General features: G+C 49.3%; 1 protein-coding gene across 2 annotated transcripts in view; it reads right to left on the bottom strand.

Moving 5' to 3' along the window:
- Positions 1-9,030, bottom strand: part of PCSK9 (proprotein convertase subtilisin/kexin type 9) — a 32,193-nt gene extending 23,163 nt beyond the window's left edge. For both annotated transcript variants that reach the window (XM_027852800.1, XM_027852801.1), the window contains exons 1-2: positions 8,469-9,030; positions 3,768-3,959 (exon numbers count right to left, since the gene is read on the bottom strand). In XM_027852800.1, coding sequence (XP_027708601.1) covers positions 3,768-3,959; positions 8,469-8,675 — 399 coding nt within the window. In that variant the 5' untranslated portion in view covers positions 8,676-9,030. The remainder of the gene's footprint in view (positions 1-3,767; positions 3,960-8,468) is intronic.
- Positions 9,031-10,494: the final 1,464 nt, after the last annotated feature.

Below are 10,494 nucleotides of genomic sequence, written 5' to 3'. Positions count from 1 at the left end.
AAGGTCAGAGCTGGCAGGGAGCTTAGAACAGGGAAGGTCAGAGCTGGGGGGAGCTTAGAACAGGGAAGGTCAGAGCTGGGAAGGAGGGGGGACTTCTTAAAGAAGGTAAGATTTGTGCTGAGACTTGAAGGAAGCCAGGGGAGCCAGGAGGCAGAGATGAGGAGGGAGAGTGCTCCACGCATGGGAGAGAGCCAGGGAAAATGCCCGGAGGCTGGAGATGACCAGTATTCAGGTCTTGGTGTAAGTGGAGTGGAGTAAAGTGTGAGAAGCCTGTAGACGTCAGAGGAAGTCAGGTTGTGAAAGTCTTTACAAACCAAAGAATTTTCTATCTGATCGCAGAGGTCATAGGAGGCACTAGAGTTCAGGAGAAGGGCAGTGACATGGTCAGAGCTGGACTTGGGAAGATCCCTTGGTGGCTGAATGGGGGCTGGCCTGGGGGTTGGGGGTGGGGAGAGCCTGTTACTGTGGTAGTCCAGGAGGGAGGGATGAGGGCCTGCCCTAGGGAGGAGGGAAGGAGGCACGTTTGAGAGATGGTGTCAGGATAGAAATGCCAGGATTCAGCAACAGACAGAATGGGGAGGAGTTGAAGACTACATTGATCTTTGAACTTTGAACTTGGGTGCCTAGGAGGTTGGTGGAACCCTCAGGAGTAAGAGGGGAACGCGGATGAGGGAGGAAAGAGTGAATTCAGCTTTGAACATGGCCTGAGGGACATCTGGGGTAAAATGTCAGCTAGGCAGTGGGTGAGGAGAATCTTGCTGTCAGGAGAGAGGGCAGAGCTGGAGGGATAGGTAAGAGCCGGCTCTGCTGGAGGTTTAATACTCAGTCACAACCGATTAAGACGTGGATAAGTGAATCAGTGAGTTGCAAAGGGGATGTGAGGTCCAAGGGCGAAGGTCATTACTGATTAAGGAAATCAAGGCAGGCTTCCTGCAGGAGGCAGCATCTGATCTGGGATGTAAAGGATGTGTTGGAATTCACCTGGCAAATAAGGGGAGAAAGAGCATTCCAGGAAAAAGAAAGGTCTGGAGCTAAGGTACAAAGACAGGGGAGTCAAGGGAGTGTCTGTGGGACAGCAAGTAATACAGTTTAGTTGAAGCCTAGAGTATGAGAAAGGGTTGCATGATGTATGAAGGGGAAGCTGAGAAGGAGAGAGATGCCTGTGAGAGCAGAGAATGTTGGGAAGTATGCTGGCCAGGGTTCGAGCATCAACTCTGAGCCTCAGTCTCCACATCTGTAAAATAACTGTAATAATACCTGGACCCCATCTCTCCTAGGGTTATTGTCAAGAAAACACTATACATTTTAAGGCGCTAAAGAAGTGTGGTTTCCTTTAATTATGAGGGTTTTTTTTAGGCAATTGGGGTTAAGTGACTTGCCCAGGGTCACACAGTTAGTAAGTGTCAAGTGTCTGATCTGAGACCAGATTTGAACTCAGGTCCCCTGACTCCAGGGCCAGTGCTCTATCCACTACACAACCTAGCTGCTCCTGTTTCCTTTAATTATGGATGTCCCTGAATGGCAGGGAGGAAGAAATTAGCCTCCCTGGGTCTCAGTTTCCTTAGCTGTAAAATAGGGCAATTGACTAGGTGACTGGTAAGATCCCTTTTTACTCTGACCTTCCCTGTTCTAAGGCCCCTCCAAGCTCTGACATTCTCTGTCCTAGCTCCTAAGAGTCTTTGATCTTGGGAGAAAAAAACCCCAAAAACCTTTATTACTAAAAACAGCAGACAGCCTCACTCTGGTGGGCAAGAGATGGCCTTTTCATGTGCACTGGTAGGCTGGGGTGAAGGCTCCGTGCCTGTAGTGTGCCTCAGTGCTCACAGCCCCTCTGCCCCCAGGATCTTGGACCTGAAAAGCTGAATCTCCCCCAAGCCCTGGCTCAGCAGAGCAGCACTTTCTTTCCCAGAGAAGAAACCTTATCCTGTGTTACATCATCTTTAAGGAAGCTGCCCAGAGGGGCCTCAAGTCATGGCTTTCATAACAGCTCCAGTATCTCTGGAGCTTAATAGTTGAAAACAATCACCCAATCCAACTCTTATTAAGTGCCTCCTGTGTGCCAGGCTGGGGATAGAGAGACAAAAAGCCAGAGTTCCTGCTCTCCTGGGGCAGATGACCCAAGATACACGAAGTGAAGGAGAATGCTGGGTAACCTGAGGAGGGAGGGAACAGCTCCAGCTGAGGGGATCCAGGACCGCTTGGCGGCAAAGGCTGCACCTGAGCTCAGCCCTCAAGTCACCTAGGAATTCTTAGCAGCAAGAGGGGGGTGGGAGGGCTTGGGGCCCAGCCTCTTCAGAAGTACGGGGCAGCAGACAGAACGCCCCTTCTGGGAAACAGCGAGGAGACCAGTTCAGCTGGAAAGGAAAGAATCAGGAGGAAAGTAACAGAACCATTTGGCACACAGAAGGCACTGCAATGTTGATTGATTGATTGATTGATTGATTGTTTAGGTTTGTGTATGAGTCATTTCTGTTGATAAAGTAGAAGCTCCCTGAGGGCAGGGACTGTTTTAATTTTTTGTCTTTGTGGCCCCAGGACCTGGAACGTATCTGGCACACAGTAGATGCTTAACGAATACTTGCTGATTGACATCAGTCTAGTCTGGAAAGGGGAGTGAGGGAGATGCAGATGACCATCACAGTGGCTCAAAGCAAGGGGACCCGGAGTGGGGGAGGGGTCCTGAGCTGTGCCAACCTCTCCGAGACTGGGAAGAGGAGAGGAGAGAGGATGGAACTGTGTAGAGCATGGGGTCAGAGCTCTAGAGGCAGAGGGAATATCTGGTCCAACTCCTCTACTTTGCAGATAAGGAAACTGAGGTTTAGAGAAATGAACTGACTTAGCCAAGGTCACACAGGTAGAGTGATGATAGATGGAGAGAGAGACAGACAGGTAGATGGATAGATGATAAACAGGCCAATAGATAGATGAATAGAGATGATAGATGGATAGAGAAATAAGTGATGGGCAGGTAGATAGAGAGAGATGATAGATGGATAGAGAGAGAGGCCAAATAGATCTTATCTCTATAAGAGAAAGAGGGAGAAAGGTAGATGGATGGATGGGTGGGTGGTTAGAGATAAGAGAAAGAGAGAGAGAGGGAGAGAGAGAGAGAAGAGAAGAGGAGAGGAGAGGACAAAGAGAGACAGAGACACAGAGAGGAGAGGAGAGAGAGAGAGAGACAAAGACAGAGAGACAGAGACAGAGGAGAGGAGAGACACAGAGAGAGAGAGGAAAGGAGAGAGACAGAGACAGAGATATAGAAGAGGAGAGGAGAAGGGAGAGACAGAGACAGAAAGAGAAATTGAGAGATAGAAACAGAGAGTAACCAGGTGCTGTGCTAAGTGCTGCAAATACAAATAAAAGAAAGACTTTCCCTGCCTTTAAAGAGATCATGCTCCAATCAGGGAAGACAGCACATAAAGAGAGCTGAAAATAAGCTTCAGTGGTGGGATTTCAACCCAAGTCCTCAGACTCCAAATTGAGAGCTCTTCTCACTCTCCTCTGCAGCTTTCTGCACAATCACTTGCTGAGTGAGGCAGTGAAAGGATTATTGTTCCCATTTAAGAGATTAGGAAACTGAGGCTGGAAGAGGCTAACTCCTTGCCCAGTTGCCAGGGCTTCTCCAAACCCACCCCAGGGGCTTCCCATCCCCACAAGGCTGCTTCTCCTTAATAATCCACCCCTTCTTCTTTGACTGTCACAGTAATGTGGGCTCCCTCCCTTGGAAGACTGAAGGACCAGGGCTGGGGGACATCTGCAGGCCTTACCACGTCCAGCACATCACTGCTCATCTTCACCAAGAAGCCAGGAAAGAGGTCATGGAAGACATGGAGGATCTTGGTGAGGTAGCCATGCTTGGCAGCCCGAGCTTGGAGACGGCGGATGGTGCGCTCTGTCTGGGATTTGTGCGTTTCCTCCTTCAGCACCACCAGGTAGTTGCCAGGACGCCGCCACGCATGCTAGATCCCGACACAGAAAGGCACACAGCAGCTTACAAATATTGTCTCATTTGATCCTCACAACAACCCTGGCAGGCAGATATTATTATCCCTGTTTTCCCCATTGAGGAAACTGAAGTAAACAGAGGTTAAATGACTTGCCCAGAGTTACACAGCTAGTTGTGTCTAAAGCAGGATTTGAACTCAAGTCTTCCTGACTCCTGGTATGGCACTCTGTCCACTTTGCCACCTAGCTGCCACAAATGTCTCTACTGAGGACCCAAAGGCAGAGTAGAAAAGTCCCCACCTTCAAGGAGCTTGAGCCCTAATTGAAGCACTACAGCAGAAGCTTGATCCCTGGAGGATGAGGGTGAGCCCCTCTCAGCATCCCTGACACACGCAGGCCTAGCAGGCAGAGCAGATGAGGCTCGGGCCTGCCAGCTGATGCCTCCAGGTGCTAATGTTCTGGGTGCTGTGGTCCCTCCCAGGGTCAGCATTCCCATTCGTACCATCATCTCCAGGTCCACCATTCAATGTCCTAAGGCAGGCACCCCAAATGACACCTTCAGCACCTTGGCCTGGAAAACTCCAAAGGTTCTCTATCCAGGTTCACCCTCCCCCCATCCTCAGAACACCACACACACACACAAGCACCATGTACCAACTTCTCACGAGAATCAATGAACAAGCATTTATCAAGTACCTACTACATTTGAGGCTTTGTGCTAGAGACACAGAGTCAAATGTGAAATAGTCCTGCCTTCAAGGAACTTACATTCAATTGGGGCAAAGAATATGTATACACATGCACAGCTGGATGGCACAGTGCACAGGGCACCAGGCCTGGAGTCAGGAAGACTCATCTTCCTGAGTTCAAATCTGGCCTCAGACACTTACTGGCTGTGTGACCCTGGGCAAGTCATTTGCCCTTGTTTGCCTCAGTTCCCTCATATATGAGATGAGCTAGAGAAGGAAATGGCAAACCACTCCAATATCTTTGCCAAGAAAACCCCAAATGGGGTCACAAAGAATCAGACATGACTGAAAAACTACTGAACAACAATATGCATAAATACATACACATACATGAACACAGATACGATATATTTATATATGTGTGTAGGTAAGCATATATACACACATAATAACTACAAGGTAATGGAGGGGGGCACTAGACATAAGGAGATGAGAATGAGGGGAGGGCCTCACCCCTTTCCCCCAGCCCCAAACTTTTTCCAGCTCCATCCTCCCCACCAGAGACTTTCAGACCCAACCAAGGCCCAGCTGAGGGGTTAGCAAGGTTGGTTACCTCCCAGAGTGTACCAGAGAGAGAAAAGCCAGGAAGGAGTCCCCAAAGAGGGACATTTTTTGAGTCTTCTATTTGTCTTTATTAAGTCAAATGAAAAAGATCTTTTCATTTAGGGAGCATATAAAATCAAAACATAATGCCATTATATCCAGCAGATCCATAAACAAAGGATGAATTCTGACTTTTTTTCTTTTGGTTACCTAACCGTATTTCAATCTATTTGAGAAATCATTTCATTTGTTCAGGTTGCTACAGCAGCAAATTCAAGAATATAATAGACACTGTGTTTCACATGTGCTCTAAAGCCCATTTGAATTGGATAATTCTACCATGTTATTTTCACAAATAATCAGGCTTCTTAAAAAAAATGCTGCCCATCCTACAATTAGACAGAAAGAACCCCTAATACTTCTATTTAGACATCATTGTCAAGGAAACCAGTTTCTTGCATTCCAGACTTCAGTAGTTGGTCTTAAACTTCCAAAATATGAAATGAGAGAAAGGCAAGGCCCGAGATGTGTAAATAAAAGCTATGTTTTATTTCTACACCCACAATCTGCTTTTTCTTTTTCTTCTATATGTAGGACAAAGGAACTGTTAATTTTCTCCATGGACTGAAAGTAAATTCTGTTTTATTGGACTTAAGAATCGTATTAACAATTTGACTGAAGTTTTTTTTATTTGGGACCATGAGCTTATGTCAGTTTGGGTATTATTCCTGGGAAAGAAGAAAATCTCTGCTTGAAAGAACGGTGTGATTCATTAGACAGGGAGCATTGTAGCGCTGGTAGTGATAAAACGAGTATCTCTATCTACGGAGCTATGATTGATCATCTGCCATATCTTCTTAGTGATATTCAATCTTTCAGTTTTTCATTACCTCATCTCTAAAAAGGGGTCAATAGCAGATAATACCTCCATAGGATCATAAAAGGATGAAGATAAAGATTCTCTGAAGAAGCCTGGCTCTTGTACTGTTTAAAGGCATTTACGGCAAGAAGACACACCCTAGTGTTTGTATTGATATTCATTATGCAGGCCAATTAAAAAAAAAAAACGGTCCGTGGAACAGGGATCTTTCTTCAGGGAGGTGAATTTAAGATGCTTTGAGAGAGAATGCAGAATATTTTCTAATAGATTGTGGGTATTTGAGAAAACACAGTCCAATGATCAGAAGTGGGTGGATGTGGAAATGATGTCAAAATATACATGGGGCAGAGGATTTTAAACCGCATAGTTAAAACTTTGGAAAATAGCAGATTCTGAGGGAGTCTTGAGAGTGGATAGAAATTTTCTTACCCTGGTTTGCAAAATTACAAGATATTTTTGCAAAGAAGAAGAAAGGAATCAAAATAGAAGAATTCTGTTTTGTTGGTAATATTCTTGGGTACTCTAGGAATTCTCTGTTTGAGAGATCTTGGTTGGTTACTCTGGAGCTGAATGTGTCACAAAGTAGATGGTGATTAATTAACAGGACCACATGAAGTCCGGGGATATTCTTTCCCCATAAAAATCTTTCCCAAAAACACCATCAAGAGAATCTGATTCTGAAATGCTGGCAGAACCTAATAAGCATACTAGCTTTTATTTTTTTCCACTTAATAGTATTTTATTTTTTCCAATTACTTGTAAAGATAGTTTTCAACATTCATTCTTATAAGATTTTGAGTTTCAAATTTTTCTCCCTCCCTCCTCCCCTTCCCCCTCCCTGAGACAGCAAGCAATCTGATATAGGTTACACATGTACAATCATGTTCAACATATTTCCACATTAGTCAGAGGGACATTCTTAAATATGATTCTTTATCCAAGCACATGTTCATGCCAAAAAGTATCTCTTTCTCTCCAGCAGGGAGGTATTTCTCTTAAATCAAGCCACATGTGTTCCAGCAGGGGCTCAAAGCTCGCAGTGGACAGGAAGTTATTTTTCAATTTTCCAAGGAAAGAAGGTGGGGGTGTAACCTTCAAACCAGCATGTCCAGATGTGCATTCCCTGCACTGAGCACTGGCCTTTGCCCCCACCCCTATTTCACAGATGAGATGGGAAGGGTCTTGCCCTCAAAGGACTGGAGCTAAGGCGGGGTACTCCAACTCCCCAGGCAATCGGTCTTTCCTGGAATTACAGAATTTGGGGAGTTGGAGGAGACACCATTATCCCACCCATAGGCCAGAGGAATCCCTGCTCTACCATTTCCCCAAGCTGCTTCTCCCCTCTCAGACACAGGGGGTGGGGTTGGGGCTGAACAAGATGAAATTCAGAGAGCTGGGAGGGAAGGAGCCCTGGAGGTGGGGGAAAGCTCACACCACTGTGAAAACCTCCCGCTGCCTCCTCCCTCTAACTCTCAGCGTCCTCATTCTGCTTAAAGAGGCTTCAGGGAGGATCTTGTAAAATTCTTTCCAGCTTAGGTTACATCTCCAGTTCTGGGGGCAACTCTAACCTTCAGTGGTCTCTGTTCTTACACTCAAGGTTAGTTAGGATTGATTTGCGATCTGAAAAAGGCCTTAAAAACTATGCAGTCCGACCCCTTCACTTTACTGATGAGAAAACTCAGGTGTAATGGATAGCTTGTGGACTTGGAGTAAGTTTCAAATACTGCCTCAGTCACTTACTAGCTGGGTGACCCTAGGCATCTCAGCCTCCATTTCCCCATTTGTAAAATAGCGATAACATTAGTATCCACCTCACAGGGTTGTTGCAAATGAGACAATCTGGTTAAAGTGCTATCTATGTAAGAGCTATTATTATCAAGTGACTTACACCGTGTCGGCTGCAAAGTATCTGAAGCAAGATTTGAATCCAGGGCTTACTGAGACCAAGGCCAGGGCCCTTTCAGTTTTAACAGTCTATATTCCTAAGGTTTGATGTTCTAAGCTCCTCTCCACCCCTGATATTCTGTTCTATGCTTCCCTCCACCCCCCGACATTCGCCGTTGTAAGCTTCCCTCCACCCCCCGACATTCGCCGTTGTAAGCTCCCCTCCACCCCCCGACATTCTCCGTTCTTAGCTCCCTCCCGGCCAGCTATGACATTCTCCGATCTTCATTCGAACATGCTGTTCTCTGCATTCTAGCATTCTAAGCTCTAAGGAGCCCATCAGCTCCAGCTCTGGCCGTTCGCTAAGCACTGGATGTCAGTGCCTGGGGGGGGGCGGGGGTTCTGCCATCCTGCCGGATTCCAGGCAGGTCCCTCTCCCAGTCTCCTCAAGTTGCCTGCACACCCACCTTGTTGCTGCGGTAGAAGGCTGCTGACGCCACCTGCTTGACAAAGTCGGTCTGATTGTCCTCCTCGAAGGGGAAAGCGAGCGCTAGGAGATCGTAGTCCCCTTCGTCGTCCTCCTGCGCACAGGCCAGGCCAGGCCCCAGGAGCAGCAGCAGCGGTAGCCCCAGCCCCAGCAGGAGCCAGGGCGCACTCAGAGTGCAGGCGCCCATGCTTCTAGCGGCGTCTGGGGGGCCTGGTCTAGGAGCTCGGGAGGCGAGCGCCGGGCTGGGTGTGGGGTCAGCGGAGGTGGGACCGGGGAAGGTGGCAGCCCCGTGCCTGAAGGGCAGCAGCTGAGCCCCGACTGCTCCCCAGAGAGGCGAAGGCTCAGAGCCCGGGGGCGCACGCGGCTCAGCCCCGAGTCTGGGTTGGAGGGTCCGAAGCCAGGGAATGGAGCTGCGCGGCCAGGGTCGGGAGCTAATTTGGAGACCTCCTGGGCAGCGGAGGAGGGGCTCGCGGGACTAGGATGGCTGCGGGGCAAGGATGCCTACGCTGTCACCTGGCAGCTCCGCTCCGAGCGCGCAGGGAGCCAGTTCCTCGAGGACCCTCCCTCCTTCCCCGCCCCTCCCCTCCCCCAAGCCAGCCCCCAGTGTGTCTGTGAGGGCTCAGGCGAGGGAGCTGAGGAAGCTGCGGCCGGCGGGCAGGTACCGGGCTGGGGCGTTTCCGATCCCCTTACGCGAGACTGCTGCGCTCCTGGGTTGCGCTCTGGTCCGCTCTGCCGCGGTCGGATGGCTTTCCCTAAATCCTGCGGGGCGTGTACGTGTGACGCCCAGGGCGCGGGGAGATCACGCCACCGAAATCCCATCGGACGATCTTCTCAGATTAAACATTAACGGGGAGGGGGAGGGGGTCCCCCCAGTCCATTCACGGAGGTCCCTACCTCTTTTCCCCTTGCCGGGTCACATTACCGCACTATGCAAAGAAGCCAGGGAAGTGGGGAGAGCGGCCCCTAGAAGAGTGTCACACGCCCTCTCCCCACTCGCTCGGCCCCCGAGAAAAGGCACTGAGAGTTAGTGTGCCCGCCCCCCCCCCCCGGGGTGGGCGCGTCGGATCCCGGGTGCAGATGCACTGCTGGCTAAGAGGGGAGATGAAGGCAGAGGAAGGGAAGGCGCTGCCGCTGGGAGAGAGTGGGGTGGGGGTGGGGGTGGGGGTGGGGGTGCGGGTGAGGAGGGCAGGAAGACGCCGGATGGGACCTGGAGCTCAGCCTTAGAATTAGGAACAGCCCGGCTTCCGGTCCCAAATGGGCTAGGGCGGGAGGAGGGGAGAGTGGGAGGAGACGGAGAGGCAGCTGGTGTGAACTAAGATTAGAGGACCCGGGCGGCTTCCGGTGCCAGGACAGAAATTGAAGCAGCCCCAGGCTCCCAGACCAGGGGCCGAGGATGACGGCGGGCCTCCGCTCGGCCGGCCGCCCGCCCGCCAAGCTGCTTCTGAAATTCACTTGCATGCTCTTGGAGATCGAACCGGGCTTGTCCGCCTCGAAGGTTCCTCCCAGAACAGGCAGACGTGTTTAAAGGCTGTCAAATGGATGTTCCAATCATTCATAATAAGAGCTAACATTCACACAGGACCTGTTGTGTGCCAGGCATTGTGCTAAGCGCTTTCCAAATATCTTATCTGATACTCACAACAACCCTGAGAGGTAGGTGCTGTTATTATCTCTAATGTTACAGCTGAGGAAACTGAGGCATACAGATGTTAAGTGACTTGCCCAGGGTCACACAGCCAGTGTCTGAAGCAGGATTTGAATTCAGATAGTCTTCCTAATTCCAGGTCTACTGCTCTGTCCTTGTGCCACCTAGCAGCCTAAATTCTATGTTTTAAGGTCTGTTAACAGGATTTTACTGAGCCAGTCTCTAACCTAGGAATGAGGAAACAGCAGGCCAGAGACAAAGTGCCAGTAATCAGGTAGCTGTGTAATTCATTAGTTTCATTATGAGGAACAGATTGGTAAATGGGGAATTCTCCTGATCAGCATTCCACCTTGCTGAAGTG

The sequence above is a fragment of the Vombatus ursinus genome, unplaced genomic scaffold, assembly GCF_900497805.2.
Source record: "Vombatus ursinus unplaced genomic scaffold, bare-nosed wombat genome assembly UNPS02009824.1, whole genome shotgun sequence".
Taxonomy (NCBI): domain Eukaryota; kingdom Metazoa; phylum Chordata; class Mammalia; order Diprotodontia; family Vombatidae; genus Vombatus; species Vombatus ursinus.
This window is presented reverse-complemented; position numbering and strand designations above follow the sequence as displayed.